General features: G+C 38.1%; 6 protein-coding genes across 6 annotated transcripts; 2 read left to right on the plus strand and 4 right to left on the minus strand.

Moving 5' to 3' along the window:
- Positions 1-770: 770 nt before the first annotated feature.
- LOC137731035 (ALBINO3-like protein 1, chloroplastic) lies at positions 771-4,018 on the minus strand. The gene is given in 10 exon segments (XM_088687558.1): positions 771-952; positions 954-991; positions 1,248-1,627; positions 1,709-1,915; positions 2,084-2,187; positions 2,338-2,451; positions 2,796-2,900; positions 3,017-3,090; positions 3,176-3,236; positions 3,349-4,018. Coding segments are annotated over 10 exon segments (1,656 nt in total). The 5' UTR covers positions 3,880-4,018; the 3' UTR covers positions 771-910.
- An 815-nt stretch (positions 4,019-4,833) lies between these two features.
- LOC137732351 (photosystem II reaction center proteins PsbY, chloroplastic) lies at positions 4,834-5,794 on the plus strand. Its single transcript, XM_068471660.2, has one exon. The coding sequence runs from the start codon at positions 4,968-4,970 to the stop codon at positions 5,565-5,567; it is 600 nt and encodes a 199-aa protein (XP_068327761.2). The 5' UTR covers positions 4,834-4,967; the 3' UTR covers positions 5,568-5,794.
- Positions 5,795-9,641: 3,847 nt separating this feature from the next.
- Positions 9,642-10,616, plus strand: LOC137730619 (uncharacterized). Its single transcript, XM_068469600.2, has one exon. It carries the CDS (start codon positions 9,714-9,716, stop codon positions 10,536-10,538), a length of 825 nt encoding a protein of 274 aa, XP_068325701.2. The 5' UTR covers positions 9,642-9,713; the 3' UTR covers positions 10,539-10,616.
- Positions 10,617-11,484: 868 nt separating this feature from the next.
- On the minus strand, positions 11,485-16,264 carry LOC137732123 (uncharacterized). The gene is made up of 5 exons (XM_068471422.2): positions 15,964-16,264; positions 15,358-15,425; positions 12,300-15,273; positions 12,178-12,211; positions 11,485-11,947 (listed from the first exon to the last, which is right to left on the minus strand). The coding sequence occupies exons 1-5, from the start codon at positions 16,085-16,087 to the stop codon at positions 11,800-11,802; spliced, it is 3,348 nt and encodes a 1,115-aa protein (XP_068327523.2). The 5' UTR covers positions 16,088-16,264; the 3' UTR covers positions 11,485-11,799.
- Positions 16,265-17,225: 961 nt separating this feature from the next.
- On the minus strand, positions 17,226-19,885 carry LOC137730897 (very-long-chain 3-oxoacyl-CoA reductase 1). The gene is made up of 3 exons (XM_068469897.2): positions 18,941-19,885; positions 18,662-18,731; positions 17,226-17,735 (listed from the first exon to the last, which is right to left on the minus strand). Exons 1-3 carry the CDS (start codon positions 19,576-19,578, stop codon positions 17,478-17,480), a joined length of 966 nt encoding a protein of 321 aa, XP_068325998.1. The 5' UTR covers positions 19,579-19,885; the 3' UTR covers positions 17,226-17,477.
- Positions 19,886-21,783: 1,898 nt separating this feature from the next.
- LOC137732076 (very-long-chain 3-oxoacyl-CoA reductase 1) lies at positions 21,784-23,595 on the minus strand. Its single transcript, XM_068471372.2, has 3 exons — positions 22,926-23,595; positions 22,672-22,741; positions 21,784-22,477 (listed from the first exon to the last, which is right to left on the minus strand). Exons 1-3 carry the CDS (start codon positions 23,543-23,545, stop codon positions 22,220-22,222), a joined length of 948 nt encoding a protein of 315 aa, XP_068327473.1. The 5' UTR covers positions 23,546-23,595; the 3' UTR covers positions 21,784-22,219.
- Between the last annotated feature and the right edge of the window lie 4,126 nt (positions 23,596-27,721).

Here is a 27,721-nt window from a genome sequence, read left to right on the forward strand (position 1 = left end):
AAATGTTGACAAATAAAGTTACTCGGGTAAATAAGTAACTATAAAATAACTACTGGAGGGTAACTCTGAAACAATAAAATAAAAACCCATAAGATACCATTAAGACAAAAAAAAAAGTTTAGGTTAAGATATTATTGAGTATAAAGAAGAGAATTAGCTTCAATTTAACGAGTTAAATATTACACTTTTCTAATTGAAGAAACATTATTTTAGGTTACCTTCTACGCGTACGCTAAGGCTATAAACACATATACGTTAACTACCGGCTGCACATGTCTCCGCTAAACACTGTCTACGCCTATACATACATGTCTCAAAATACCATACATGGCGACTCACACCATTGACGAAGAAAATATGTCATATCACAAGTTGTATACAATCGTGATTGAACCGGCTACACCCAAGCATTAATCTCTCCAATTGAAGGGAACTAGGAGACCATAAAAAACCAAGCAGGAAACCAGCTGAGAACAATTGGTGTGCAAAAAAATAAACAAACAGACAGGTAGAGAGCTACACAACGAATTTAACCAGCTGAAATTTTATATCATTTATTGGTAAGTTGTGTGGTGACACAATGAGCATTAAAAAAATCTCTAAGAACATCTGCATAAATCTCCTATCCATCTTCCCTCTTCTCACCTAAAATAACAAAAAAATAAAGAAAAATTGTTACATAGATCATACACGCATTCAAAAACTTCCAGCTACAATGCAGAAACCTCAAAATCTTCTCGTTGATCCTACTCGTCTGTCTTGGATATGATGTAATATACACCCTGTGATTGCTTTTTAGAATGTTCGGCCTGCTTCCCATTTTCTACTTTGACAATATATAACTAGCGTTGTCGATCTGATTAACTTGACTCACCAGTACTGTCGCAATGCTTGCATTCTGGTTGGTTGGTCACTCCCCTCTCACTTGATGTGTGCTTTCCCCAGAACCTTTTTATATCCATAGTGATCGTGGAAGTTTGTACTTCAACTGCTTCCTGAAAATCAAAGAAAAAAAAATTGCAGTTGCTAATCAGAAGGCAAGTTAAAATAATTCAAGCATACGTTGATTTAGTTTACTAGAGCCCTTTTTCTTTTTCTTAAGTCAAACGATTGTATTACGGAGGATAAATTCCAATGAGAAGCCTAAACTAATTGTTCTCGTCTAAATCTTCTTTATTATACCGTAGTAACCCTACACATTAACAAAGAAAGCGCTAACTGCAAATATCAAAGCATAGCCAAGATACCTTTGTCACCTAGACTTCCATTCAACTTCTGCTCATCCCTCCTATCAGCCTCAAAATCAGTAGAAATTTCACTGTTTTCCATCTGAAACTTGGGCATTTTGTTGTGGTCTCCTTCCGTGTCCTGTCTAGACCGATCACCATTCACAGAAACTCTAACATCAGAGGAATCGTAAGTTGTGGTCTGAGATTGATGTTCGTCACTCTTGTCCTCAACTAATCCAACTTTAACTCCATTTTCATTCTCATGTAACCTGGCTTCTCCCTCATGTCTCTCATTAGTTATTTGAGTCACTTTTGCTGCAGCCTCTTCAGCTTTCCTCTTTTCTTCTTCTTCTCTTTGTTGTTTCCTTCGCGCTTCTTGCTCCTTTATCATTTTGAATCTGGAATATCACAAAATATTAGGAACATAAACCCTCAAGTACAGCCAAAAACATAGAGAAATGACAGGAAAGACTATTAACCTTTCACCGGGTCGTAGACCCTCTGGCGTCAACTTTTCTTCTCGTTTAGCATCCTTTGGTATTGATTTTAATTCGGAGACAGACTTTAGAATTTGGGGTTCATCTTCCTTGCTAATGTTATCCCTTAATTGAGTAACAGGATTTTTTGCACCCCCAAATTTCTGAAGCCATACTGATTGTGCTGTGGTCAATATGTTATTTGTGAACCTGCACAAACATTTATGAAAGATGTAAGATAACATAGGGAAGACTATCACCAAAAGGTAAAGTTACCAGTGTCGTTCTGATGCAGATTGATGATCCACTAGAATATGAAAAATACAAATAAAAACTTCTATGGTGTTCATAGAACAAAAGGGTTTTACATATGCTCACCAATAGAGACTTAGACCAGAAGGCACTGATAGAGAAAAATAACCGATAATCAAAGGAAGAAACTTGGTAATTGCTTGAGAACTCTTCACATTCGGATCGTTGCTCTGAAAAAAAGGATACCACGTGAAAAGAATGAGTAATTGTAAATCTGGCTCAAATCAGAAATCCCTGTACCAAAGAAGGTCAGACATAGAAGCGCTAGTGAACTTTATCTAACCAGGCTTTGGACCGGGGAAATGAGTCAAATGACTGACCTGTGGCTGTGTTGACTGCATAATTTGAACAGATATGTACTGTGAGATAACCAGCAAAACAGGCAGCGCAAGATATGCCAGCGTGTCTGACCATCCAAGGGGTGGATGACCATCCTGAAAATTTATAAGAAACCAAAAGTGAAAATGAGATCCACAAACCATAGGTGGTCGTAAATATATATCTAGTAAAGTGAACATCAGAACGATCAAATTTCAAGCGAATACAAAATCTCCACAAAAACAAAAAATAAAGACATTTAAGAGTAGAAAACTGGAAACAAAATTAGAGAGCAATTTGAGATTTGCGAAAGTGTTGAGTCTGAACTAGATAGCTACATAATTTCGAGGAAAAAATTGTAAGGCTTGTATAGAATACAAGTTATAAAGATTTGTTGTTACTCAGGGCAATAAACAGAGATAAAGGGAGAGTTTTAGCTTGAAGGTGAAGAAACACTCACTACAAATGGAAAAAGCCAAGAGATGCCACTTCCATTTTGTCGAGCAGCAACCGTTGTAGGACCAGCCAAGGAGGGTATCCAGAAGAAGCCTTCTGTAAGGAGTCCCTTTATATAGAAATGCCACACACTTAATAAGAGCTCGGAGTGATTATAAAGCAAAATGTAAATAAATAACAGGAGGTTACTAAAAACTAATTAACACGAATACGAGAGGATGGTACCTCATCTGCCACATTTGAAAGAGCTCTATATAACCCAATCCACACTGGGATTGTTGCAAGTGTAGGCAAACATCCTGGCGCAAAACGAAGTGAAAAACCAAGAAGGATAAGATATATAATCAAATTGTAAGTTAGAAGAGTTTTGGAATTAGCTTATACCTGCCAAAGGGTTTATGCCTGCTAACTTGTATAATCGAGCAATTTCGAGTTGAATTCTCTCCTACAAGTAAAAGTTTACAACTTGAGCTCATAAAAATCTAATTTTCAATAATTGATGAAATGGGTTTGATTAAATTAGGTGAAAGAAAGATGGGTATGCATTGCATTTGCACCTGATCCCCAGCATAGCGCTCTTGCACAGCTTTCACTTGAGGTTGCAAGGACCGCATAGCCATGGCGGACTCCACCTGCTTCTTGGTCAACGGGAAGGTAGCAGCTTTAACAAGAACGGTCAACAGTATGATTGCGAAGCCATAGGAGTACGGAACGTGCACAGCAGAAAGCCCATCTTTCAGAAACTTGAGAACGCTCTCGAGGTAACTGGTAATCCCAGAAAGCCAATCGCTGCTCTGTTTCGAAGTAGTCAAATTATCCGACGACGATGACGACACCGCCGCATCGGCCACCGTGTAAAGCAAGCTCTCGGCTTTACCGAACAGCTCCTTCAGCACAGCTCCGGCATCTTCCGGTTCGGGAATCAGACCGGGACCCAGGCCGAGCCGGGCCACGGCGAGCGAGCCGCGGAGGAGGGGATTGGAGTGGGGGAAGCCGTAGTGGTGGTGGGTTCGAGGGAGGAGAGGGTTCGGGGGCTTGGGAGATGGGGCGAGGACTGGGCTGGGTCGAAACGACGATAAAGTAGCCATTTTTTGAGGGGTTTGGGAATTTGGGAAATTTAGAAACCCTAAAAGCTTGAGCTGGAGCAGAGAGATGAGTGTGGGTTTTTAGCATCTCTTGCTCCGATTCATGCGATTGCGAATGTTTGGTTTTCCAATTTGACGGGACTCTCGGAAGTTGGGAGGGTGACCAAAATGGCAAAATATCAATTCAACGACTTGTCGTTTCGTTTTCACCCATTTGTTGAACTTGCGAGTTTTGAGCTTTGTTTCTATTTTCCAAGAGTTTTGGGCTTTGTTGCCTCCTAAAATCTATTGGATGACAAGCACCTTCTCCTTGTCGATGGCAAAAGGCCATGTTAGAGGTTCAATGGCTTGGGGCCCATGGTATCGTAATTATGGATTTATATGCTCTATTTCTTGATCATGTATTAGATTAATTAGGAAGTAGCTAATCCTATACTCACTTCGTTTATGTTCTATTCTTGTTTTGATTAGATATTAGATTGGTTAGGAGGTAGTTGATCCCGTACTCACTTCGTTTATGTTTTATTCTTGTTTTGATCAGATATTAGATTAGTTAGGAGGTAGTTGATCCCGTACTCACTCCTGCTACGCTCTATTCTTGTCTTGATCATGTATTATATTGATTAGGATGTAGATGATCTCATACTCACTCGTTCTGTACTCTAATCCCGACTCTCCTAACTCACAACTTCTCTTATATCACATAACTAAATGTCATTGTAGATTTGATATATGCATATAGCCATGCATGTTTCCCGACTATCCTAGAGGCTAATTAGTGAAAAGAACTTAACACAATTTGTGGGTTTAGCCATCAATAAACTCAAATTACAAGAAGTGATAAGAAATTGTAAATATGAGGTCCTTGTTACACCATTCACACTCTAGATAAGGAAAGAATCCACACACCCCATTTCTATTGGTTCCCACCCCCCTAACTTTGCCCCACATCTATATTTCCCACACTCCCCACTCCGAACCAACCATTGAATCCCATCTGATCTCACTTCCCTCTGCACTGCACACAACTGAAACATCAAACCAAACCAAACCAACCAATCCCAAGCTCTCCACAAGAAAACCCTAAACAAATGGCAGCGACCATGGCAACAGTGGCAATAATCAACGCAAAGTGCTTGAGCTCCACCACCACCCCCAAAGTCGCCACCAAGCTAACCGCCGCAAAGCCCACCTCCCTCCTCTCATTTCAAAACCTCCCAAAAGGTCTAACCCTCTCAAAACCTATTGAACCCTCCAACATGTCCCCTTCCCTCGCCGGCACCGCCATCGCCGGAGCCATCTTCTCCACCCTGAGCGCCTCCGACCCCGCCCTGGCCGCCCAGCAAGTCGCCCAAATCGCCGAAGGCGACAACCGCGGGCTCGCCCTCCTGCTGCCCATCATTCCCGCCATCGCTTGGGTTCTGTTCAACATTCTCCAACCGGCTCTCAACCAAATCAACCGCATGACAAACAAGAGCGTGGTCGTCGGGCTCGGGCTTGGTGGATTGGCTGCGTCCGGGTTTGTCTCGACGCCCGAGGCGTCCGCCGGCGAAATAGCCATGATTGCTGCTGATGCCGCCGGTGACAACAGGGGGCAGCTGTTGCTGTTTGTGGTGGCTCCGGCGATTCTGTGGGTGCTGTACAACATTCTACAACCGGCTTTGAACCAAATCAACAGGATGAGGTCTTAGAGCGATGGTTTTTTTGTATAGGGTGCGATGGCACAATTGTTGATGAACTTGCTTGTAATTGCACCTTTGTGTTAATGGCATATTAATATGTGTCTATATAATCTGTTTATTCACTCGAGCAAAACGGAGTTTGAAGCTCATGGGTTTCCACGATAATGCATGGTCATGTTGTCACCAATTGTAATGTACAATTGGGAGAGAAACATTATATATCGTCAATTTGATAACTTTGTGTCGGTGTTTCAAATCAGTTAAATTATATCATTGTGTTTTAACTTTTTTACTTAACGATACACAATTAGCTAGTCATTTCGTAACAGTGACATTACAAGTGTAATGCAGTTGTTCTCTACAGTTGGACATCTGCTAGGTGCTAGTTAATAGTCTAGTGAAAGATTAGTGTTAGAGTCCTGGATTAGATAAGGCATCAACTCACATTTTAGCTTCGCCAAAAATATTTCGAACTTGATGCACTCTGAGAACATCTCCAACCAAAGACTTCAATAAATTAATATTTTAATGAACAATGCATGATTATATTTCTTACCGTCTCCAACCGAGGGCCAGGTCAAGTACAACCTTGTCACAAAAAACCATCTCCAACCGAGGATTAAAGGGTTATAGGGCCAAACATAATTTATTATTTTAATTGAATTACTATGTTACTTAAATTAAATTACCTCAATAATTTTATGTTATGGATTGTCAATAATTTTCATGTTGTTAAATGTTTTTAAAAATGTTTTTTAAGTTTCATGTTGTTAAAATTTTTTTATATTGTTTAATGTTACTTAATGTTATTTAATGTTGTTTAATATTGTTTAATGTTGTTTCATGTTACTTAATGTAAAAAAAAACAAAAACAAAAAAAACAAATATGATGTCAGCATGTGGCCTTGCCCGGGCCTGTTGGCTGGCTCATTTGGGCTGGCCGAATGGCCCTTTGGCCCCTTTTTGTCCAGTGGAGCCCACGAGCCCTTTAGTCTGGCCCTCAGTTAGAGACGATTTTCGAGCTATTTTCGGCTCTATGACCATCTAGACCCTTCGGTTGGAGATTGTCTAAAGTCTCATGACTTTATGATTGATTCGTACAACGAACCTCAAACACAAGGTGGCCATATCTCATATGTACTCGCAGGTAAAGAATAAAAATAATTATAATTTCTTTTACCGGTAAACATCGCCCTGAAAGGGTAAACGCATTGACAAATAACAGTTGAGAATCTGTGCTTGAATCTCCATACTCTCCTCTGACTATTTTTTGGGCCGAACCACACCTAAAAAATCCCTATTCAAAGCAAGTAATAACCCGGTCCATAATGGTATTGTGGACACCCCAATCCCATCTACCAAAGGAATTCGGCCCAATAAAAAAATAAAATACTTGTGTCCCCCTCGTAGGGGACTTACTTGTCCTTCTATTTAAGGTTAACAAACTTTTACCGTTTGAACATCATATACAAAACTATTCATTATCTTTATCATCACTTAAAGATTATATATATATAAAAAAAAAATAAAAATTATTTGATTTGGAGATCCTGAGCCATTCATATGCATCAAACAAATGAACGGAACATCTTAAGGATGCTACTTGTTATCAAAACCGTTAATTGGTTTAACACGTATGAATGATTGTTTGCATATATGACCTTTAATTAGTTGATGATAAAGAGAACGAACAGTTCCGACTATGATGTTCAGATGGTAAAAGTTCATTAATTGTAAGTGAGGGGCAAGAAAGTTCCCCAAGAGAAGGGGTTGGGACACAAGCATTATCCAAAAACAAAAAATTTTATTAGAAGAATTAGGAAGTTTTCCCTAGTGTACATCAAAATTGCATATTTAAGTTCCACATTTAAGCAAGAGCCATTATATCATGTTATGTTCAGATGTGTAACTTAAATGTGTACTTTTGATGTGCACTAGAAAATTTCAGAAGAATTAGTCGGTATGATCCCAAACTTTATCTTTGAGTGACCTGCTAGACTTACCACATTTTGTACATCACATTTGCACCATTGCTCCGTCAATATAGGACTCACTAATACAAACAGGTTTCACATCCATGATTAGATCGTTTGGAAGTTCTTTCAAAATGACTGAAGGGATTTTTGTTGTAAGTATTTTTGGGTTCCAATAGCACTTCAAATGCAGTTTGAAAGAAGTATCAGTTATGTGGTTCTTTTTGCAGGAAACACTTCAATGATTTTACAGGATTTCACTTGCATTTTACTAAGGAGTTTTTCTAAAAACTCTTTCATCAAAAGCGATTTAGACATTTTAAAATCACTTTCAAAGACACCTAAAAGAAGTAGTACGGATATACATTGTAAAATTTGCTTCTGCGCTGTACAAAATGTAGTGACGATAACATTTTTTATTCTTTTGAGGCTTGTGCGGCACATGAAATGGAGGAGCCTGAGTGGTGTTCATCGCAACTAATCAAGATGGAAGACGTAGCTAGGCTTCAACAATAAACAACAGATGTGATCACAGGTCATGGAAGCCATGCAACAATGTCAATATGCATTTGCGTATGTAACCAATGCAATGTTCATCACTTTGTTAACAAATATCAGGTCGATCAGGACTCCAGAAGAATGCCACTTCGACTCGTGCTTGCACACTTACACACCACTTTTCCCCTCTCTGGTTGGTCATAGTAAAGTTTTATATTAATCTTCTTCATTTATTAATGATCTTCCTTAAACTACAGTTACTTTTTACATAATTAATTAACGCATAGTTTTGTGGCTGAGGCAACTGAGTGGTTGGTGCATTCCATAATTCCATTCATTATAATCTCCATTTTCTTTTGGAAAATGCTAGGTAGACCATGTTTTTAGAGCATATTGTATAGACTACATAATATGTTGATTAATGATTGAATTTTTCTAATAATTTAAAGAAGAAATCTAACCATAGAATGAGTTAATGAAAGCTCACTGGAGGTAAATGCCCCAACTCAAGTCATTTCTTGTTAAGCTACTGCAGTTATACACATACACATATTATATTTGAAGAAAGTATATGTATTTAATATCAAGCATACTCCTATATAAAATATAACAAGAGCAAAAGTGCTCCTGTTTCATCATTCAAAGGAAAAACCCATTTCTCGCCTCTCATGTATTAATATTTTTCTCTTCATTTTGCCACTTTCTATTACCACACAAATTTTTTTATAACATTGAAATTGTGATGAATTATCATTTGAACCATCCCCATTTTCATATTCGGTATAAGCCATACCATAATAAGGTTTTGTTAGTTATTTTCGGATTGCCCCCATTAGAGGAAATTTCTAACTCCGTCCCTAAATCTAACCATCACTCGCCACATTATGTAATCTATAAAAATATGATTTAAACATATGGTCTCTCTAACATTACTCTTTCTTTTTTATTCATGCAAATAAGGACATGGTGTTTAATAAAGGTCTTAAAGATAAGAAGGAAGTTTAATATCATATAATTATTTACACTATCCATCTGTTATGTTCAAGTAGCTCTAATTAATTAACTGGCTAACAAGATTACAATGTTTTAACTTTTATACGTGTCAATTAATATATTCTTTATTATATAATACATGCCATTATATGACTAATGACTTCCTCCTTAGTCATGCTACATTAGGACATTGGGACCTTGGTCTCATCATTTTTTTTTGCCGAATTATATAATTGACTACCAATATATTTATTATTAGAATAATTTCTTGTTAAAGTAATTTATATTATCGAATTGTGAATCTAAAAATAGATTCCGTTGTATAGTTAAAATTTGCAGTCTGGTAACAAAACAAAAAACTTCCATCTGGCAACGTAATTGATGTGAAGTTAGAGTTTTTCTTTTTAGTAAGTTTAGGGGACGTTAGTTTTAGTTTCAATTTACCCTTTTAAAATGAGGAGTTCAGCTAGGAAACATATACGATTGAGCGAATACATCTCTTTCCTTTTTGTTGCTGGAAACTTGGAAAATATATACATCTCCATCCCCCTCCAACAAATTCCTACAAAATAGATGCCTATATAATATAGGGTTCAAGGGATAGGAGGAAGAAGACACAAGCCGAAGAGAACTGACGGAGGTTTTTAGAGAGAGAGAGAGAGAGAGAGAGAGGAACTCATGCAGAGATAACATGAAAAACAACACTCCGACTTTCAAGTACTTGTTCCTCTCTCTCCTCCTTCTCACTCTTCCCATTCTCCTTCTCGTCCTCCGTCTCCAACCCCACAACCTCCACAGGACGGCCGCCACCTCCGTCACCACTACACACAATAAAATCCTCCCGGTTATACAACCCGAATCCCAACAAGAAACAGAAACCAATACCACATCCGCTAAAGACATCCGAATCCGACCAGGCTACACCTCCTACGAAGCCTACCTCGAGCGGCAGGTCAACAAAACCAACAACCCTAGGCTCCGCCAGTTATGGACCACCCGCGACTGGGACCGAAAAATCCAAGTCTTCTCCCAAGTCTTCCAACAAATGAAGCGCCAGAACCTCCTCACCGACAATTGCAAGGCCCTCTGCATCGGGGCTAGAGTCGGCCAGGAGGTTGAGGCGTTGAAGCGAGTCGGGGTGTCCGACTCGGTCGGCATCGACCTCGTACCGTTCCCTCCGCTCGTGGTCAAGGGCGACTTCCACAACCAGCCGTTCGGCGACGACACCTTCGACTTCGAGTTCTCGAACGTGTTCGACCACGCTCTGTACCCGCGGAAGTTCGTTTCCGAGATCGAACGGACGTTGAGGCCCGGCGGGGTCTGCGTTTTACACGTAGCAATCTCGCGGCGGACGGATAAGTACTCGGCGAATGATCTGTATAGTGTGAAGCCGTTGGTGGCGATGTTTCGGAGGAGTAAGTTGGTTCATGTCAAGGAGGTTGACGGTTTTGGGGCAAACACGGAGGTGGTTTTTCAGAAACGGCAAAAGGGGAGCCCATCCAACGGTCCCAATTGATTGATATAAACCAATTGTCACTCTGCAAATATGTGCAATATAATTTCTTGTTTAATGGGAAAAAAATTATTCAAATCATGTCATTATTTGTGTATATGCATTCCTGCTTGAGCAATGATTTTCATCTAATCTCTGTTAGAGAAACATAATCTTTCTTCACATGAGAAATGATAAGAAGACTCTGAGAATTATAAAATGTTGTGCCTCAAAAAAGAGACGGCATATAGTTTATGAAGAATTTAACTATTCAGAGAGTCTCCTTAATTAGCATTTCTATTATTCACATTCTGAGTTTGTTGTCATTTTGTTTTATCAATGATGACAAATTGAGGGGATTGATTACATGTATTTAATATAATCACCATCTAAAGGTCAGATATGTAAATATATGTAATTAATACAATTACCATCTGACAATCAAAATGGTGATTGTATATTAAATACATGTAAGTATGGTAGCCGAATCGAAAATTGAGAATGTGAATACATGTCAATATAGTAGTCAAATCCAAAGTTGAGAATGTGAACATATAATAGTTTTGATGGTAATTCTGTTTATGTATATTTTTGGGACTATTATCGTCCTTCTCTTTCTCTCTGCACACCTTATATATTTTTATCATTTTATTTTTCTTTGATTTATATGTATGACCTAATTGCTGAAAATAAACACCAAAACATCAAATTTGTTGTCCAATGTGGGTATGCGAATGGTGAGATATATTGATTACATTATGCTTGGAATATTTGGAATTTTTAAGCCTAAAAAGTTAATAAAATACTTGGTTAATTCGAAATTATACTTTAGACGATGATTTCCATAACGACTAAAACAATGCATTTGCAGTGGCCCCAATGCATGATTTTGTTGACTAGTTGCATAACATAAAGTAAAAATTAACGTAAAGATAGGAGATTAATAGCTTCTATTAGCCTGCTAATCCGATTGACAAACTGAAAATCTGTTACTTCTTTCCGCGACAAATCGTCCTACAAAATCCACTTTAATTGCAACCTTAAATAATCCATAAACATGCCTTAATTATACAGTGCGGGGAAAAAAAAAAGGGGCGAAAAAGGAAGCAATCTACAGATTCTACAAGCACTTAGACCCTTTTGATTTGTGACAAAACTGCTGCACAGATACGATGCAGCTGAAAGGGTTCCAAAGGAGGGGAGACAAACTAAACGTAAAAACAGAAAACAAAAATAATCTCAAGGCCTCGGAGAGAATGCGAAAACATTGGCGACGGTTCAATGACTATGATACAGGCTGACTGTCGGGAACGGATTCAATGGGCTCGCTGTCCTCCTCCGGTTGTGACTGAGACGCTGTAAGTTTTGCCTTCTTGAATGTGCTTGAACTTTTGGCCAATTCATCCCAATTCATGTCCTTTATGCCGGAAGTGCTGCTCCACAACGAAACAATACATGAAGGGCCTCAGATATTGATGAGAACGAACATTTCAATATAAAAGTAACAATGCTCTGTGGTTCTTAGCGACAGATTGATCCCCATTACAATGCCGGGTTTTTCTTAAAGAGAAAATAAAAACAAATCTTCTTACGAGCGACAGAACAAGCGAATTAGATGAAAGGTACAAAGTTGTTAAAGAGGCATGGCTGCTAACAAACGTACCAGGATTTTATGACGCTTCTCCCACCAGCCTTTCCTGTGGAAAATGCAATGTATCAGATAATGAAATCATGAAAACTGCGGTGGGTATACATATCCAAGACATGAATTCTTTTTCAACTTACCGCTTCTTGGCGTGCTCATATCTGCATTGCTTTCCCCATCTGAGTAGCCAGATGACGAATAATCTGATGGAGTTTGGGTGCTGGCCTTTGAAAGTTCATCTTTACCTTCATCTTCAGAACTCCCACTACTGTCATCATCCTTGAAAATTTTCCTTGGTGTAGCTAAGATCTTTCTCTTTTCTGGGCTGTTTACAACTTCCCCATAATCGATACCATAAGGTTTTCGACTGGCCACACGATTTCGGTTCACACCTGATTGAGATTTGTTATCCATTTTATTTTGGTGAGGTTTATTGTTTGATTTTTCCAATTTAGAATTCAATACAGCTGAAGAATCATTCTTTTTCCCTATACGAGTATCAATACCAGAAACGTCAGCACCGCTGTGATTTCGGGCTGCTTTAGAAATGGAATTCATCTTATCAGACTTATCCGGTGTTGGGGCTTTGGTCCCAGTTTTAGGAACTTTCTTCGAAAACATTTTTCCATCGTCACCCTTGGATGATGATCCTTGCGGCTGTATGGAGCTAGAGTTGCCAGCTTCAGACTTTCCATCGATCCCTTGGTTCTCCTTAGACTTGAGCGAACTTTGCAGATCAGGCGAGGGACCACTTTGTACATCAAGCTTTCTTCGCTTCTTTTTTGGTTTATCATCTGCTCTGTTTGTTCTAGTCACCTCAGCGTGCACTTCTTTAGAGGTAGCAACTTCATGCTGGCCTAGTCCAGGTTCCTGATGGTTGTCAAAGTTGTCCTTATTGCCTTCACAAGAAACTTCCATGTTCTTATCAGCCTCGTTAGAGCATCCATTTTCAGAAGGGTTCCCAAAACTTATGCTAGTGTGTTCTAGTGCATGAGAAGGAGCTTTAGTAGGCTCAATACGCTTGGATTTTGACCGAACAGGGACCGAATCAGTTTCCATGCCATAACCCTTATCAGATTCCACAGCTTTCCCATTTGATTGTTCAATGGGACTTGTTTTGTCCAACATATGAGTTGTCGGTGTTGGAACCTGGTGACCGACTTTTTGCACTTCAGCTTTCAAATTTGGGATTTCTTTTGTCATGGTACTCTTTTTCCTCTTAGATTTCTTTATGACGTTCTGCTTCATACTTTCTGCATTTTCTTGAGGTTTGCCATTTTGCTCCAGGTTCCCCACCTCACTGCGATCAAGGTTATCAGTTTTTGCAACGATATGAGAACTCTCCGTTTCTTTTTCTGATACGTCTATCCCATTTTTCTTAGAAACATTACTTTCCTCCTCCTTAGCTTTATCACTAGCATGTTCACCATGTACAGCTTCATGAGGTTCATCCAACGAAATTCCATTCTCAGAACCTTTAATGTGTCCTGCACCTGATTCAACCAAAGTTTCTCCTATGGATCCCTTGGTTTTTCTGGTCTTCTTTTTCTTCTTACTAGTGTTATTAGGGGTGACCATTCCATTTGCATCCAACAATTCAGATTTCACAATGACTTCTGTATCATTCCTATCCCTCTTATCCTGACCAGGCAACTGTGTCTTTTCAGACGTCACCAATTCAGAATCCTTTCTCTGTAATGATTCCATCTCCTCTCCGACTCTTTCTACGCAATCAATTACACCTTCACTGGGAACTTTGAAAACAGAGGGAGGACGGTTGTCCAATCCTTCTTCAGCCTCACCACTTTTGTTTTCCACATTGCCAGCATCGGCAGTATTATTAACATCTATAAAAGATCCCTTCTGAGAGATTCCATTGAGTTTAGGTGGTGTTAAAGCTTGTATACCTTGTTCATTAATAGAAGCAGCATTGTCTTCTACACCTGAATTTTTATCATTACTTCCTGAAGCAGCAACAGCAGATCTCTCTTGTAAAACATCTCTTCCGGAAGGAGCTGCAGCAACTACTTCATGAAGAGAATTTGGTGAAATCTTTCTCTTTTTCTTCTTCTTCTCCGTAGATTCGGCAGTTGAACCATATAAGATAGCACTTGCACTTTTCTGTGTGTCCCTTAAAGAGAATTCAGATGCAATCGCTGACTTGGAAGTCACGTTATCATTTTCTTTCAGTGAATCCTCAAGACCAGATATGTTTTCAAACTTCCGCTTTTTCTTTGCAGCAGGCTGAGATTGTGAAGCATCTTCCACTGCTATATTGGAGACCACAAGACTGCCATGCTTAGATGTAGTCTCCCTGCTCCCGATGTGTTTTCCAAGAACTTCAGTGCCCTTGTACGCATCATTTGTCATATGAATTCCAGAATGTGACCTGTTATCCATACTAGAAGCCGAACTCCTGCAAGGTTCTTCTGTAGTGTTTTTGTTTCCAGCTGCTGTATCCTGTGAAACATCTTTACCGGTAGTAGTTTTCTTTCCAATAGTCACGTCACATAGAACATCTCTACTCTGATTGCCTAATGAATTTTCAGGTGGTATAATATCTGGCTGTGACTGTTCTTTACCAAATCCAAGAACTGAAGCACCGTCTTCTTTTAACTGAACTGGTTTTTCATTTCTCTGCTTAGTCTTGCGTTGTCTTTTCTTTTCAGCCGGCAGAGCTTTTTCCGAAGAGACGTCGCATTGGACATCAATTTCTTTCCTCGAGCCATCTTCCCTGCAATCTTGTGTTTTGGGAACTCTGTACCCCTTGCTACGTAGGCTGTGGTCCTCCTGTATTTCAGGTTCCAGCCGATTCCCCGTCTCATCAGATGAAGTTGCACAATGATCAATACCAGAACTCTTGAACCCTATCTCCAATTGTTTTGAAGTTTCTCTAGCAGAATCAACTGAACCAGCCTGGTCAGCAATATTAACTTTCTCTTCTGCACGCTTGTTCCCCTCAAGTAACAATGGCATTGAATCATTAAAATTGGACAATCTTTTCCCCCGAACATCTTTAGCATCGGCAGAAACAAACCAGTTATTGTTGACCCTGAAAGCATTTCTAACAACCATGGAATCTGATAGGTGATAAAAGAATCCTTTGCGTTTTACCTACCAGGCATACAAATCATCCTCAATACCAAGGCTATATTTCAGCAAAGGTAAATTAACAATTCACTAAGAAAAAAAACAAACCTTTAGAGCTTCAACTTCGATTTTTCCCGCCCTAGTAAAGCACAATAGATGTTCATGTTCTATTTTCCCTGCACAGTGAAGGCATTCACACAATCATTCACAGTACATAAAAACGCAAATTTCGAGTATTCACGGTAAAAAAAGTGGAAGGATGATAACTAATGGAACAATGTAGCTGTTAAGTGAATCACATCAATGACCAGAAACACCAAACTCCTTCAATCATACAAAAAGTTGTGATATAAACGCATCTTCCTATAGCTTTCTAAGATCAGTTTTTTCTTTTGTACAAGAATTATTACGGGATGGAGGATTCGAACTCATGACCTTGTTTGCAAGATAAACGCTCTTAACTACTCGAGCTACAAACCGCCTTGTGATTTCTAAGACTCTTCAAAGCCCGAAAACAATGCATTTAATTGGGTATTTGGAGCCGAACAAATTGTATTCATAAATATTAACACCCAATTTTTCCAATTTGGTAATAATTATTCAAAGCAGCATTCTTTACCCAGAAAAACAATAAAAGCGATTAAATTTTTTGAATGGGAGGTAAAAAACAGTATCAGACTGAATGCTAAAAGAGAAGGGACGGGATAATATTACTTTTGAGTGCAGAAACGGTGTCGTTGGGGTCGATGGTGACGGCGATGTGGGTGCCGAGGCTGGTGTCGACGAACACCGTGGCCTCCACCGTATGGGAGACCAAACTCAAGTTCTCCTTCCTCATTGATCGACCTGGTAACTTCCTATGACTTAAAAATAAAAACACAGGAGACCCACATTCCAATTTTTCTTCGTAGGTATTTCAATGGCGGCAACAGTCGGCCTGTGTATATTAACAGGAAGGTGCGTAATGCGCTCAAGGCGTATGCGAAGGGCGGGTATATGTTTACGGGCCTGAGATAATGTGCTTCAAGCCCAACAAGGAATATAAAAGGCCGGGCCAGATTCTTATAGTGACAATTTCTGCTCACTTATAGACTTGATTTTTTATTTATCTACTTAATTTGTTTCATTACAACGACGTACCAAAAAATGAAGAATTTGTACTATCGATATTTTTTTAACTCTATACTTGCAATTCCCTCAACATTATATTTTTCATATTATTTTGCACATAATTTTTTATACAATCTCGTATTTTTTTATCTTCTTGTACATCCTTTGAATAATTTTTGGTTGTGCAAATCAAAGTGAATGATGACCTTTTGTCCCGTAATCTCCCACTACTATATATCATCAAACGTGACACATGTTTGTATTTTCTTTTTATCCCTTCAATTTGTTTTAAGCATAAGCTAGTATAGTGTATGAAATGGGTTCAATGTCCAATTATAAAACCTCTGGAAAAAAAAAGGATAAATCGAGATATAGCTACTACACCAAAACCGGGCGCAATTGGAGATGTGAAGCTGCATTGATTATTTGAATTATGCCTATAATTAATCAGGGAGAAAATATAGAATGGGTGTGAGGTAATAATTCCAAGTTGAGACCCAATTGAGAGATATGTTTCGACTCATATTCTCATGTATAAGTGATAAGGAATACCAGTCAAACAATAGTACCAAGCGACAATTTTTTTTTATGAGAATAAAATGGAGAATTATAAAGAAAACCCGTATTGCAACCTAGCCTTGTACAAACAAAGAGATTAGAATCGGATATTCCTATCCAAGTTGCGCCTGTAAGAAAGGTGCTTCAATTAGTTTGTTCTTGTTAGTCCAATTGAATTAAAGGAAAACTAACGAAAAATAATTGAAAATTTTGAGTTTTAATGAAAAAAACAAAAAAATGTTGTAAATAAATAGTACCAGGATTGACTTTTTAGAATAAAAATGTAATTTTTCGTTAAAGTGAATAGCTTTTCGTTAAAGTTCCCTTGAATTAATGGATCTTCAAACAGTTTGGCTATTTCACTAGAGAGCAGTTCAAGGAATTAACAAGAAAGAAAACAGTTGATCACTAATCAACAACGACCATGGAATTTCAAAACATACAACAGAAGATGAAGTCCAAGCATACAATCAGATTTCCGACGTCCTAATCCGCTAAACCAAACTGGCATGACCTACCCAACAACGCATCTGAATAACGTAACAGTAGCGTTCGGTCATCTATGCCTGCTTCCGGGAAGAATCTTTCTGCTGTCCTCTCTTCCGAATCCCCAGGCAAAATTGCAGACGCCATGCGTCAACAACAGACTCCGGCAATGAGCATGCCAAACCCCAAAGAAGTGTGTGCGGCCAATAAGGAGTGCAACGAGGCTCATAGCCTATCCAGCGCAGAGCTGCCCGGGCATAACCATCAGTTGATGGTACAAAGAAGGAAGACCTCCTGATAGATGCCATCTTGGTTGCCACGTACAATGGAACCTGCAAAGAGAAACTCCTTAGTTTATAATGGAAACAACTCGAAGCAAAGTCGATACTAACAATCATCCCTACTCCCTAGTGGCAAGCATCCAATGCTCAACAGATAAGTTGCCAAACTATGGCAATATGCATACGAAGAGTCAGGGTATATGGGTTCTTCTCAGTGCTCTCACCCTCCATGTATTAGAAACCATTTAATAATTTTGAATGTAGTCTAGGACACGTTTAATTGCCATTTCCTAATGCAACATATCACTCAACCGCAAAGTTTACGCTTAAAATCAGAACCCGGACAGGGTAGCGTTCAAAATTAGAAAGGCAGGAAGCATGATGCACAAGACTCTTAAGACTCATTTCAACTATAGCTACTGACATCCTCACTGACTGCCTTTCACATTCAGAGATCTTCAATTTCCATTCAAATCTGCACCAATTGGTCCAATTTTAATTTGTGTTGACATCAGTTTCATTACCGATCACATCTCAACGGTAGTTTTTACAGTTCCCATATACATCAACCTGTGATACAATCAGGTAATACATGACGACCATAGTGATGTACTCATGGACTCTAAAAAGGAAACCAGATAAACGATCTGAAGCTACTTAAACGCCAACATATAACTACTATGGTATATGCAGCAGGGGGAAAGATTCTGATAATTTCAAAGTACTTGTAAAGCCAGAGCCACTTTGTGTTTCACTGCATAAAGATATCCACAACGCACCACCTTTCTATAGGTTTACTTTTAATCATTTGAGAGTTGGCTTCAATTACTTACAATTGACTTAATATCAAAGTTATAGATCAAATGAACATTTTCTATTTGCCAAACAAATCGTTGATCAATTACCCGCAAAACCCGAAAACTATACCAACTGAGCTAGCTATCATGATAAGTAAAAAAAAATCACAGAAACATTACCTGGCACTGCACGTCAATCCCACTTTTCTTGTATTCAACGTACAGGCACCTAGAGAACTGATCAATATACCTGAAAAACGATTACAACAATAAGCACAAATGGATCCCAGATAAAAGAATACACAAAAAATTACGCACGCAAGGGGCCCGTAGCTCAATTAATTCAACAGCGTTCTAAACCCAAACTCGAACTTCGAGTTCGATTTCCCCTCCTCCAATATTGCTTGTATAAAAATAAAATAAAAACAAGAAGTGAAATACTAGGTCCAATATACTCACGCTTTTGTAGCTGCATAAACAGCATACAGAGGATCCGAGGGGATCACAATCGCAGCACCCGAACCAATGTTTACAATAGCACCTCTCTTCCTCTGCACCATCCCCGGCAAAACAGCCTGAGTAACCTTCGTAGTACCTTCGACATTAACCTTAATCAAGTTCCTCAGCAGCTCCGAATCCACCTCATGAAAGAACCGAGCATACGGGTACGAAATCCCAACGTTGTTAATCAAAAGTCCCACATCCAACCCTTCAATCGTCTCCCGAATGCGCCTGACGCCGTCGTCGAGGTCGCCGGTGAAGTCGACCACGACGGTCTTGATCTGGGTTTTGCCGTACTTGGCCAGGACAGCGTCCGAGACGTCCTTGAGCTTGTCCGGATTCCGACCTACCAAGATCAGATTGAGCCCCTTCCGAGCCAGTTGGAAGGCGAAGGCCTTGCCAATGCCATCGGTGGGTCCGGTGACGAGTGCCCAAGATCCGTACTTTTTGAGATTCTTGGCAGGTCTAAGGAAATTGACGTAGACCCATTGGAGGAAAGAGAGAGAGAGTTTGAGGAGAGAGAAAGAGCCGAGAGTGAAGAGCACAAGAACCCAGACAGGCTGAGCCTTGAGGTGCTCGAGTAAGTAGGAACCCATGTCTGCTTCTTGCTTTGGATCTGAATTCTTGAATTCTGAGATTTGGGTTTTTGGAATTAGAGTGGGGAGAGAGGAGGGAGTGGTTTGAGGAAGAAGAGCATATCAGGGAGTGAACGGTGGGATTAAATTTATAGAAGCGTCTGAAACTGGTACAGAGGAAATGTTGGACGAAGTAGTTGAGCGAATAACCACCCTAATTAACTACCTCTGTTTCCGGGGGGACGATGAACGACAACTACATTTTATTGTGTGTTTGTACAAGTGAAGGAAATTTCTTGGTTTACCAATTGTTTAGAGATGAAGCGGTTGTATTCAATTGAGATTTAGAAAGATTTTAATTGTTTTAATGAATTTAAAGGGTATTCAATCAGGAATTATGGTGTATTTAATTAGAATTTAAAGATCTTTTGAAATCCGAATGGATTCAATTAGGAATTTAAAGAAGATTATAACATTCTAGGTGTATTCAATTAGAAATTGATTTTAAAGAATTTCAGAAAGTTGAGCAATTAGAGAGAATTAGATATATTTCACAGTGTATTTTAAGCATTCACAAATCTCACATCTCCCCATGAGATTTCGAGATAATTGAATCAAAATTTTATATGAAATCTCTATAAATCAATTAAACTACATAAAAATCCACGGATTTATAAATCCATCAAAATCTCTCAAATTTTCAATTGAATACATCCATATTTTCCTATTTGAAGAAATGACTTTTGGCAAGCAACAAGGTGGTTATACAATCATCTTAATAATTGGGTGTTTACAATTTTGGCAAACAATGTGGTTAATTTTTTCAAGCATCATTTGATGTTTTTTTATGCAAAAAAATTTAATAAAGTTAGCGATCGTTTCGGTCATCTATAATGAGGTATAACGTTCAAATAAGGTAAAAGCTAAATTTGAATGTCACGAGAAGAAGGAAAGTCATCTATGTCAACATTCAACGCTGAAACAAGTAACGTTAACTCCTTTTTTACATATAAGCATCGTGGGAAAGAAAAAATCGACCTAAAACTTTAAGTGCACATGTAATATTGTTAACAACTTAAGCTACAAACTTCTACATAAACTTCTAATTAACTCTTTATTTTGAGGGTCAAATTTGTCTTAAAAAACCCAAATTTCATTCTCCTTTCTCTTGAATGTTTGTTTTATTCCTTTTCTTTGGCTAAGTGAACAAAATACATCTTACTCAAAAGTTTGGTGGTGGTTTGACTTCAAGCCAAGGCCGACCTTGTTACAGGCGATAGTATCTAAGAATTACATCATATGTTCGGCCATGCATATAATTAATTTGATTCGATTTTGACGAAAATCGGACCTAAAACATCTCTCTTAAAAGTGAAGAAATATATCATTAAATCATAGTATTAAATGACATTTAAAGGTAAACTTTGAATGTGATTTACCAAAATGTGATTTATCTTTTTTAAAAATGTAGTCTTAGAGGGTGCTTGTAACATCCTACATCGATTAACGGAGAGGGGGGGGGGGTGATATGCCTTATATGTACATGCCCACCTCCATATAACACAAGACATTTTGGGAGTTCACTGGCTTTGGAGTTCATCGGAACTTCGAAGTTAAGCGAGTTCGGGATGAGAGCATTTATAGGATGGGTGACCCACTCGGAAGTTCTCATGTGAGTTCCTAGAAACAAAACCATGAGGGCGTGGTTGAGGCCCAAAGCGAATAATATCGTGCTACGGTGGAGTCAGACCTGAGATGTAGTGGGGGCTTGGGGCGGGATGTGACAGTGCTTTCTTGATTGAATCGTAGGATGGACCTTATTTGTTAAAATTTTGATTGTACACCAACCCATAGAGCTTTCTTCCAATGTTGCAGCTATAGCAGTTCGGGGACAGTTCTAGAGGGTAAACTAAAAACTTAGGCATTATTTAATTATCATCTACTAACATGCAATCACAATTTGTCCAACAAGTTTATTTTATTTTTTATTTTTCATACAAGTAATGTTAGGGAAGTGAAATTGAACATAAAATTTCGAGTGCAGAAATAGATACTCTGAATTACTCGAGTTACATAACCTCTTGCAATTTGAATACAACTTGTTGAATCTCAATCTTTTGCTTATATCTCCATGGATTTCATTCATTATATTGGTAATAAAATTATATTAAATGTGGGTATAGAATGGCCCAATCTTTACCCTGCTTGAGAAGCAAAAGGGACAGATTAAAGTCAAGTGGTAAACCCAACGGCACAATTTTTTGCCACTGTCTGCAAATAGAGTGTTACTGATAGGGATGTGACACACCACAAAACACAACCAAAAACCATCAAAATTTTTGATGAGAGAAGACTTATTTGTTTTAAATTCAACCACCTTACTCCAATTGCAAGTGACCCTTTACTACAGTGGTGGAAAGGTGTTAAAGATTAACTCCATAAGGCATCAAATGCAACTAACAATAGACTTTTCCTCTTAGTTTCCAGAGATCATGCCATCCTAACGTAGCTCTCACTTGTGTAGGTGCACCGTGATCACGCCATCCTTAACGCAGCTCACACTTTTTAGAGAAACATTTGTGCTGGGAAGCTATTTATTTTGGTCTCACTCAGCCGGTGTAGGAGGGGCAGCCTACCGAAGTTTCCCTTCCATTTTATGTTGCTAAATTGCTTTGTTTCGCGACTCCTTCAATTGACCTCTCTTTCGCATCCCAATGAAATACTTAAACATGATCGCATTCAACAACACATCAGGCAGTGCATTTGTTACGAACCACTGCACAGAATGGCTCAAGTAGGGTGTGCACAGATGCTCATAACCAATGCATCTCATGCTTGCTTTGCTATACATCTCTGGTGATGCAATGAAGAAGGAAGTCGGCTTCATCTTTGTCATCTTTGTTGCCACCAAACTAGGAATCTGCATTGAATCGTATGCAGTTGGATTATATATGAAGGACTTCAATAACACCACAATCACATATGGTGATAGACAATTTTTTTCCCCAAATTTTGTTTAAATATACATAAATAAAAACAGATTGCCCCAAGTAGGTAGTATTTTTCTCATTGAACTGGATAAAAAGAAAACATAAAAATGGGAAAAATGAGAACCTGGCACTGAATGTCAATTCCTTGCTGCTTGTACTCCAAACTAATGCATTTTGAGAACATTGATATGTACCTGCCAATGCCAAACCTCACAAGGATTTATGTCACATGTTACAAATTTGACAATATGCTAAGATTTATTGAGAATTCCCGAGAGGGAGTAGTTTTTCAACGTGACTCCCACCCATCGTGACGTGCTGTTACTAATTTACTCGTACTAATTAATCTACCTTTAGTTGACAACTAATTGTACTCACGCTTTGGAAGCAGCATAAACAGTGTATAGAGGGTAAGAAGGGAGGGTCTCCGAGGAGGCAGAACCAATGTTAACAATTGCTCCTTTCTTCTTCCTCAGCATAACCGGAAGCACTGCCCTAGTGATCCACGTGGCGGCCTCCATGTTCACCTTCACAATGCTCTCCATCAGCTCCAGATCAACCTCATGAAAAAACCTTGCATAAGGGTAAGCCACCCCAGCGTTATTTACCAAAATGCCCACGTCAAGCCCTTTTATTCCTTCCTCTATCGCATCAGCAATTTCCTGCCCAGTAAACTGTGCCAAATCAATGGCAATATTCTTGGTGTGAATTTTTTCACCGTACTTTTCGTGTATTTCGTTGGAGGTTGCTTCGAGCTTCGAAGGGTTTCGACCAACCAAAACTAGGTTAAGACCCTTGGAAGCCATTTCGAATGCTAGGGCTTTTCCGATTCCGTCAGTGGGGCCAGTGATGAGAGCCCACGAGCCGTACTCCTTGAGATTCTTTGGGGGTCTGAGGAGCATGAGCCAGACCCATCTGAGAAAATTGATGAAGGATTTGCAGAGAGAGATGACCCCTAGAGTGCTTACTGCCACTAGGAAAAACTGTTGGAATTCCATTGCCAGCAACCACGGTGGAGAAATTGGTAGGGTTTCTTGTTTATCTTTTATACATAAAGCCGGAGGTTCGGTTTGGGGTCATCCAATAATTGGACGAAAATACCCCTCGGCCGAAAAACATTCGTTTGGAGGCCCACACACATTCTTTTGCAGGCCCACACACAAGCAAACTGCATATGAAAGCCGAAGAATCAAAACATAAGGGCTGATTTGGTATTGCTGTAATTTGAAAAAAAAAGCTGCTTCTGTTGTGTTGTGAGAATAATCAGCTGTGAAATAAAGCAACAGAGTGTTTGGTAAACTTTTTTGTAAAAGTTCTTTTGATAAAAAAAAAGTAGTATTATAATGTTTGGTAAATTTTTATGTAAAATAAATGTGAAAAAAAGCCAGTTTTTCAAAACTGGGTTTTGCAGCTTCTTGTTTTTGACTTTTTTTCACCCAAAACTGTGAAAAAAAGTTGAAGCTAAATGTTTATCAAACACAAAAACAACTCCCAACTTTTTTTTGATAACAGTTTTTTTTTCAGAATCAGCCATACCAAACCGCCTAAATCCCTTCGAACTCTTCGATTATGAACATCCATCTTTTTCCTCCTCCTCTTCTTCTTCTGCTGCTGCTTCGACCAGCAGCGATACTTCAGGCGGTGCTGCCGCTATGACGTTTGAGCGTTTTGTCCAAATTCATAAAATTGGTTTCGATCACTGGGCTATCTCTTTCGTCTTCACTTTTCTGTTTCTCAAATTTTTTTCCTCTCTTGCTTTTCGCTTCGTGCTCTGTCACTCAAATGTTTTTGACAACATCTTCTTTCTTTTACCTTTCGTGCTCTGTCTTGCTGATGAATCTCCCAGATTTGAGATATTTTCTTTTGCTTTAATTTTTTATTATATTTATAGAAGATTTTTTTTTTTTTTTTTTAGTGAGTTTTTCTATTTCAGTTTCGGTTTATTGTGTTCTGGCTGTTGAAGAATGTAAATTTGGATTTGCAAAGTGACAGAAATTTGGACCCTGATTTCTCTTCGACGATTTCTGTCAAGGCGAACTATAATTCTAGAGTTTCAGAGGTACTGTCATTGTTTTTTGATATGTGTTTTTAGATTTTTGTTTTGTTTTCTCTTTTTTCTTTGTAATCTTTGATTGAGAAATTCAGATTTGTGTGTTTCAAATTTTCTGGTAAAAATTTAGGGTTAAGGAAATTTTAGAGAGGTGGATCACATTGTAGGATATGAAGTTTATGAAATTTAGGGTGGAATAAATTGCAGATACTCCTTTTGTTTAAATTTTGGTTTTGATGTAATTTTCGTTTGACGCTTAAATTCATGCAATTTTTTATACTTCTTGATAATGTGTATCTGGGTGATGATGAAATATGCAATTAATTTATTCGCTAATTGGTTCGTTTACGTTTGCATGAAGCAAAGCTCTAAGTTAAAGATGTTAAAATTGAACCCAAAAAAAAAAAAAAAAAAAAAAGGTTAGAAGTACTTCCAAGCTCTTTAAAGATTTCAAATGCTATATGATGTCTGCTTCTTTGGCTGAATTGTTGTTGTTCTTATATACTTGGCACATAGATTGTATGCTTATTGCCTGCTGATCTGTTAATTTTGATAATGCTGAGTTGTCGCATTCTGTGGTCCTTTCAAGAAGTGTGGTAGAATGCAACAATTGAGCATTATCAAATTTATGATCCGACAAATGGTTTTAGCAGTAGTTGTACTTATCATGCTTGGCGACCTTTTCTTTTATTTTGCTCTTCCTTTCTTTCTTTCCTTTTGCTTCGGAGAGGAGAAAACTAACCTTTCGTTTTTGGTTTTGTGGGGAAATAGATATAAGGGTTGGAAAATGAATCTATTAGCATTTCCCCAGTTGCTTTTATTTTGTAATTTTTGGGGGGTTTTGTCTGTGTGCTCGGATGCTGTCTGATTTCAGTTTTTTTTTCTTTCAGAAAAAAGGAAACGTTGGTGTTCGAATTTTGCAGCTACATGTCAAGATGCAAGCGAAGGCTATGCAGGTGTGTTCCTGTTAATTGCAATTTCTTTACATTCAATGTCCAGATATTCTTAATTCCAACAATTGATTTCATGTAATTGAAATTTTGTTACATTCAATGTGCAGATATTCTCATTTGCTAATTTACTTATCAATCGCCATTTTCCATTGATTAATGCTTATCATCTGCAATCCCCATTGCCCCTGTATCTTAATGTTTTTCTCTTTCTTCTTTCCCCCTCATTTGGGTGCCTATAAAATTGGCTAATTGTCATTTTTATTTACTTACGGTACTTTAGTTTACAGTCTAGCCCATTCAGGCAATTGCTTTCCCAAAACAATTGTATTTTAAGTAAAATTATTGTTTTTTGGCATGTGTGAAGCTGAATGATATTTTTATCATTTTTTATTTATTTTCTGTACAGAACAGCTTTGATCTTCCACACGACTACTCTCTGTTGCTTCAGAAAGATCTCCGTCTCGATGTGAGTAGAGTTTTTTCATTCTGTGTGGATTACCCAGTTGTTGAATTTGATAGATAATGTGACTTTTGAGATGGCAGAGTTTTTGAAATTGTGTTTTGGGCATGTCTGAACCTGAATGATGCAGCCTTTGATCTTTCAAATGGAAGGGTTGTCGATGAGGTTAGTTATTTTTGAGGCTCTGCTTCTGCAAACGTGAACTCTTTAAATGGATATCAAATTTTATGTGAATTTTAGTCATTTATCAAACTGATCTACACCGAACTCTGTGTACCACAACAATTATAATTAGCTTAGTACACAATTTTGTTTTACAGTGGATTTATAATGACCAAAATATATACAAAGCATATGGATCAATTTTTCTAAGCCTTATTAGTTCCCTAAATTGTGGTATTTCATGTTTAATAGTGTTAAATACTTTATATGTTATATTTTATTGTGCTGCTTCGTTCTTTTTGTAATTTTTAATGCCTCTCCACAATATAGCTAAAGAAAGAACACTTTTTTGTTTTCATTCTTTTTGTTTTTGCCTAATTGTTATTTCATTTTGGTTTTTTGTTTCTCTATATTGATGTTATTTTGAAATAGAAAGAATTTTCAAGAGCATACTTTATTACAATTTTCCTTTAGTCGGGTTCACAAAATGAAATTCAAAACATCATTTCTATAAGATTCACCCTAAAAACCCTTGCGATGAAAGTAATGGGATTTCAGTTTCCCTGCAGTTATTCAGGTGTTGTTATCTTTCTTAGCCTTCTTTATTTCAAAACTACCTTAACCTCAAGCTCACCTGCAAGTTCCTGCTCACCAGGTATTACAAAGTGATAAGAAATTGGCTTGCCTTCTAACAACATTACTGTCATATTTGACACTAAAAGCATACTATACATGCAGTTCCCTGTTTTCTATCTTCCTTTATTCTTTTTATTTTTATCTATGTGTAATTATTTATGTATAAATGCAATTCTCAAATATTGTAAATCTAAGTTAGCCTAATAATTTTAACATGCAAGGAAATAGCTTTGTCCAGCAAGGAAATACCTCTTCGCAACCAACTCAATCCCACAAAACTTTTACTGCTCTTAAAAACATTATCTGCTCAAGTAAGTTCTCAGTTTCCATATACTTTTTATTTCTTGATATCTAGGCGATTTACATAGTTTTCAACCATTAGATCACATAACTTACATTTATAATTCTTTTGATTCTGATTGTTTAAATAAATGTCTTTTTCTTGCCAGCTAGATGATGTCATGACATGGTTTAGTGGTATTCAATACAATTGGAGAAACTGTCTCTTTAATCTACTCATGTTGTGGGATTTCAAAAATGAAAACCACTTGCTTTCAATCTTTTGAAACAAATCAGCTTTGTAAAGTAACAAAACAAGAATATTCCTAGAGGGAATACAATTGTCTGCTTTGCTAAGGTAGTTCTATTTAGGTTGATCAATGTTATAGTACACCTTTTTGTGGATTGTTTCAAATTTTAGAATTTTGTATTCAAAATTGGGTTTTTGTAAAAAATTTAGCTACAATTGTCGATCAATCTAGAGATTTAATTCAACTTCAAATTTCGTAGTGTGATGTTGATGTTTTATTTTATCTTTGGATGGAGTGAATGTCCAGTTACTTTAGTCCTTTGCTGAAGTCTACAATTGAGTAGAACCAATGTCGAGTATCAATGGTGACGAAGATCTTGATGA

This window comes from Pyrus communis, chromosome 16 (assembly GCF_041283825.1).
Source record: "Pyrus communis isolate YQ-2024b chromosome 16, ASM4128382v1, whole genome shotgun sequence".
Classification (NCBI taxonomy): domain Eukaryota; kingdom Viridiplantae; phylum Streptophyta; class Magnoliopsida; order Rosales; family Rosaceae; genus Pyrus; species Pyrus communis.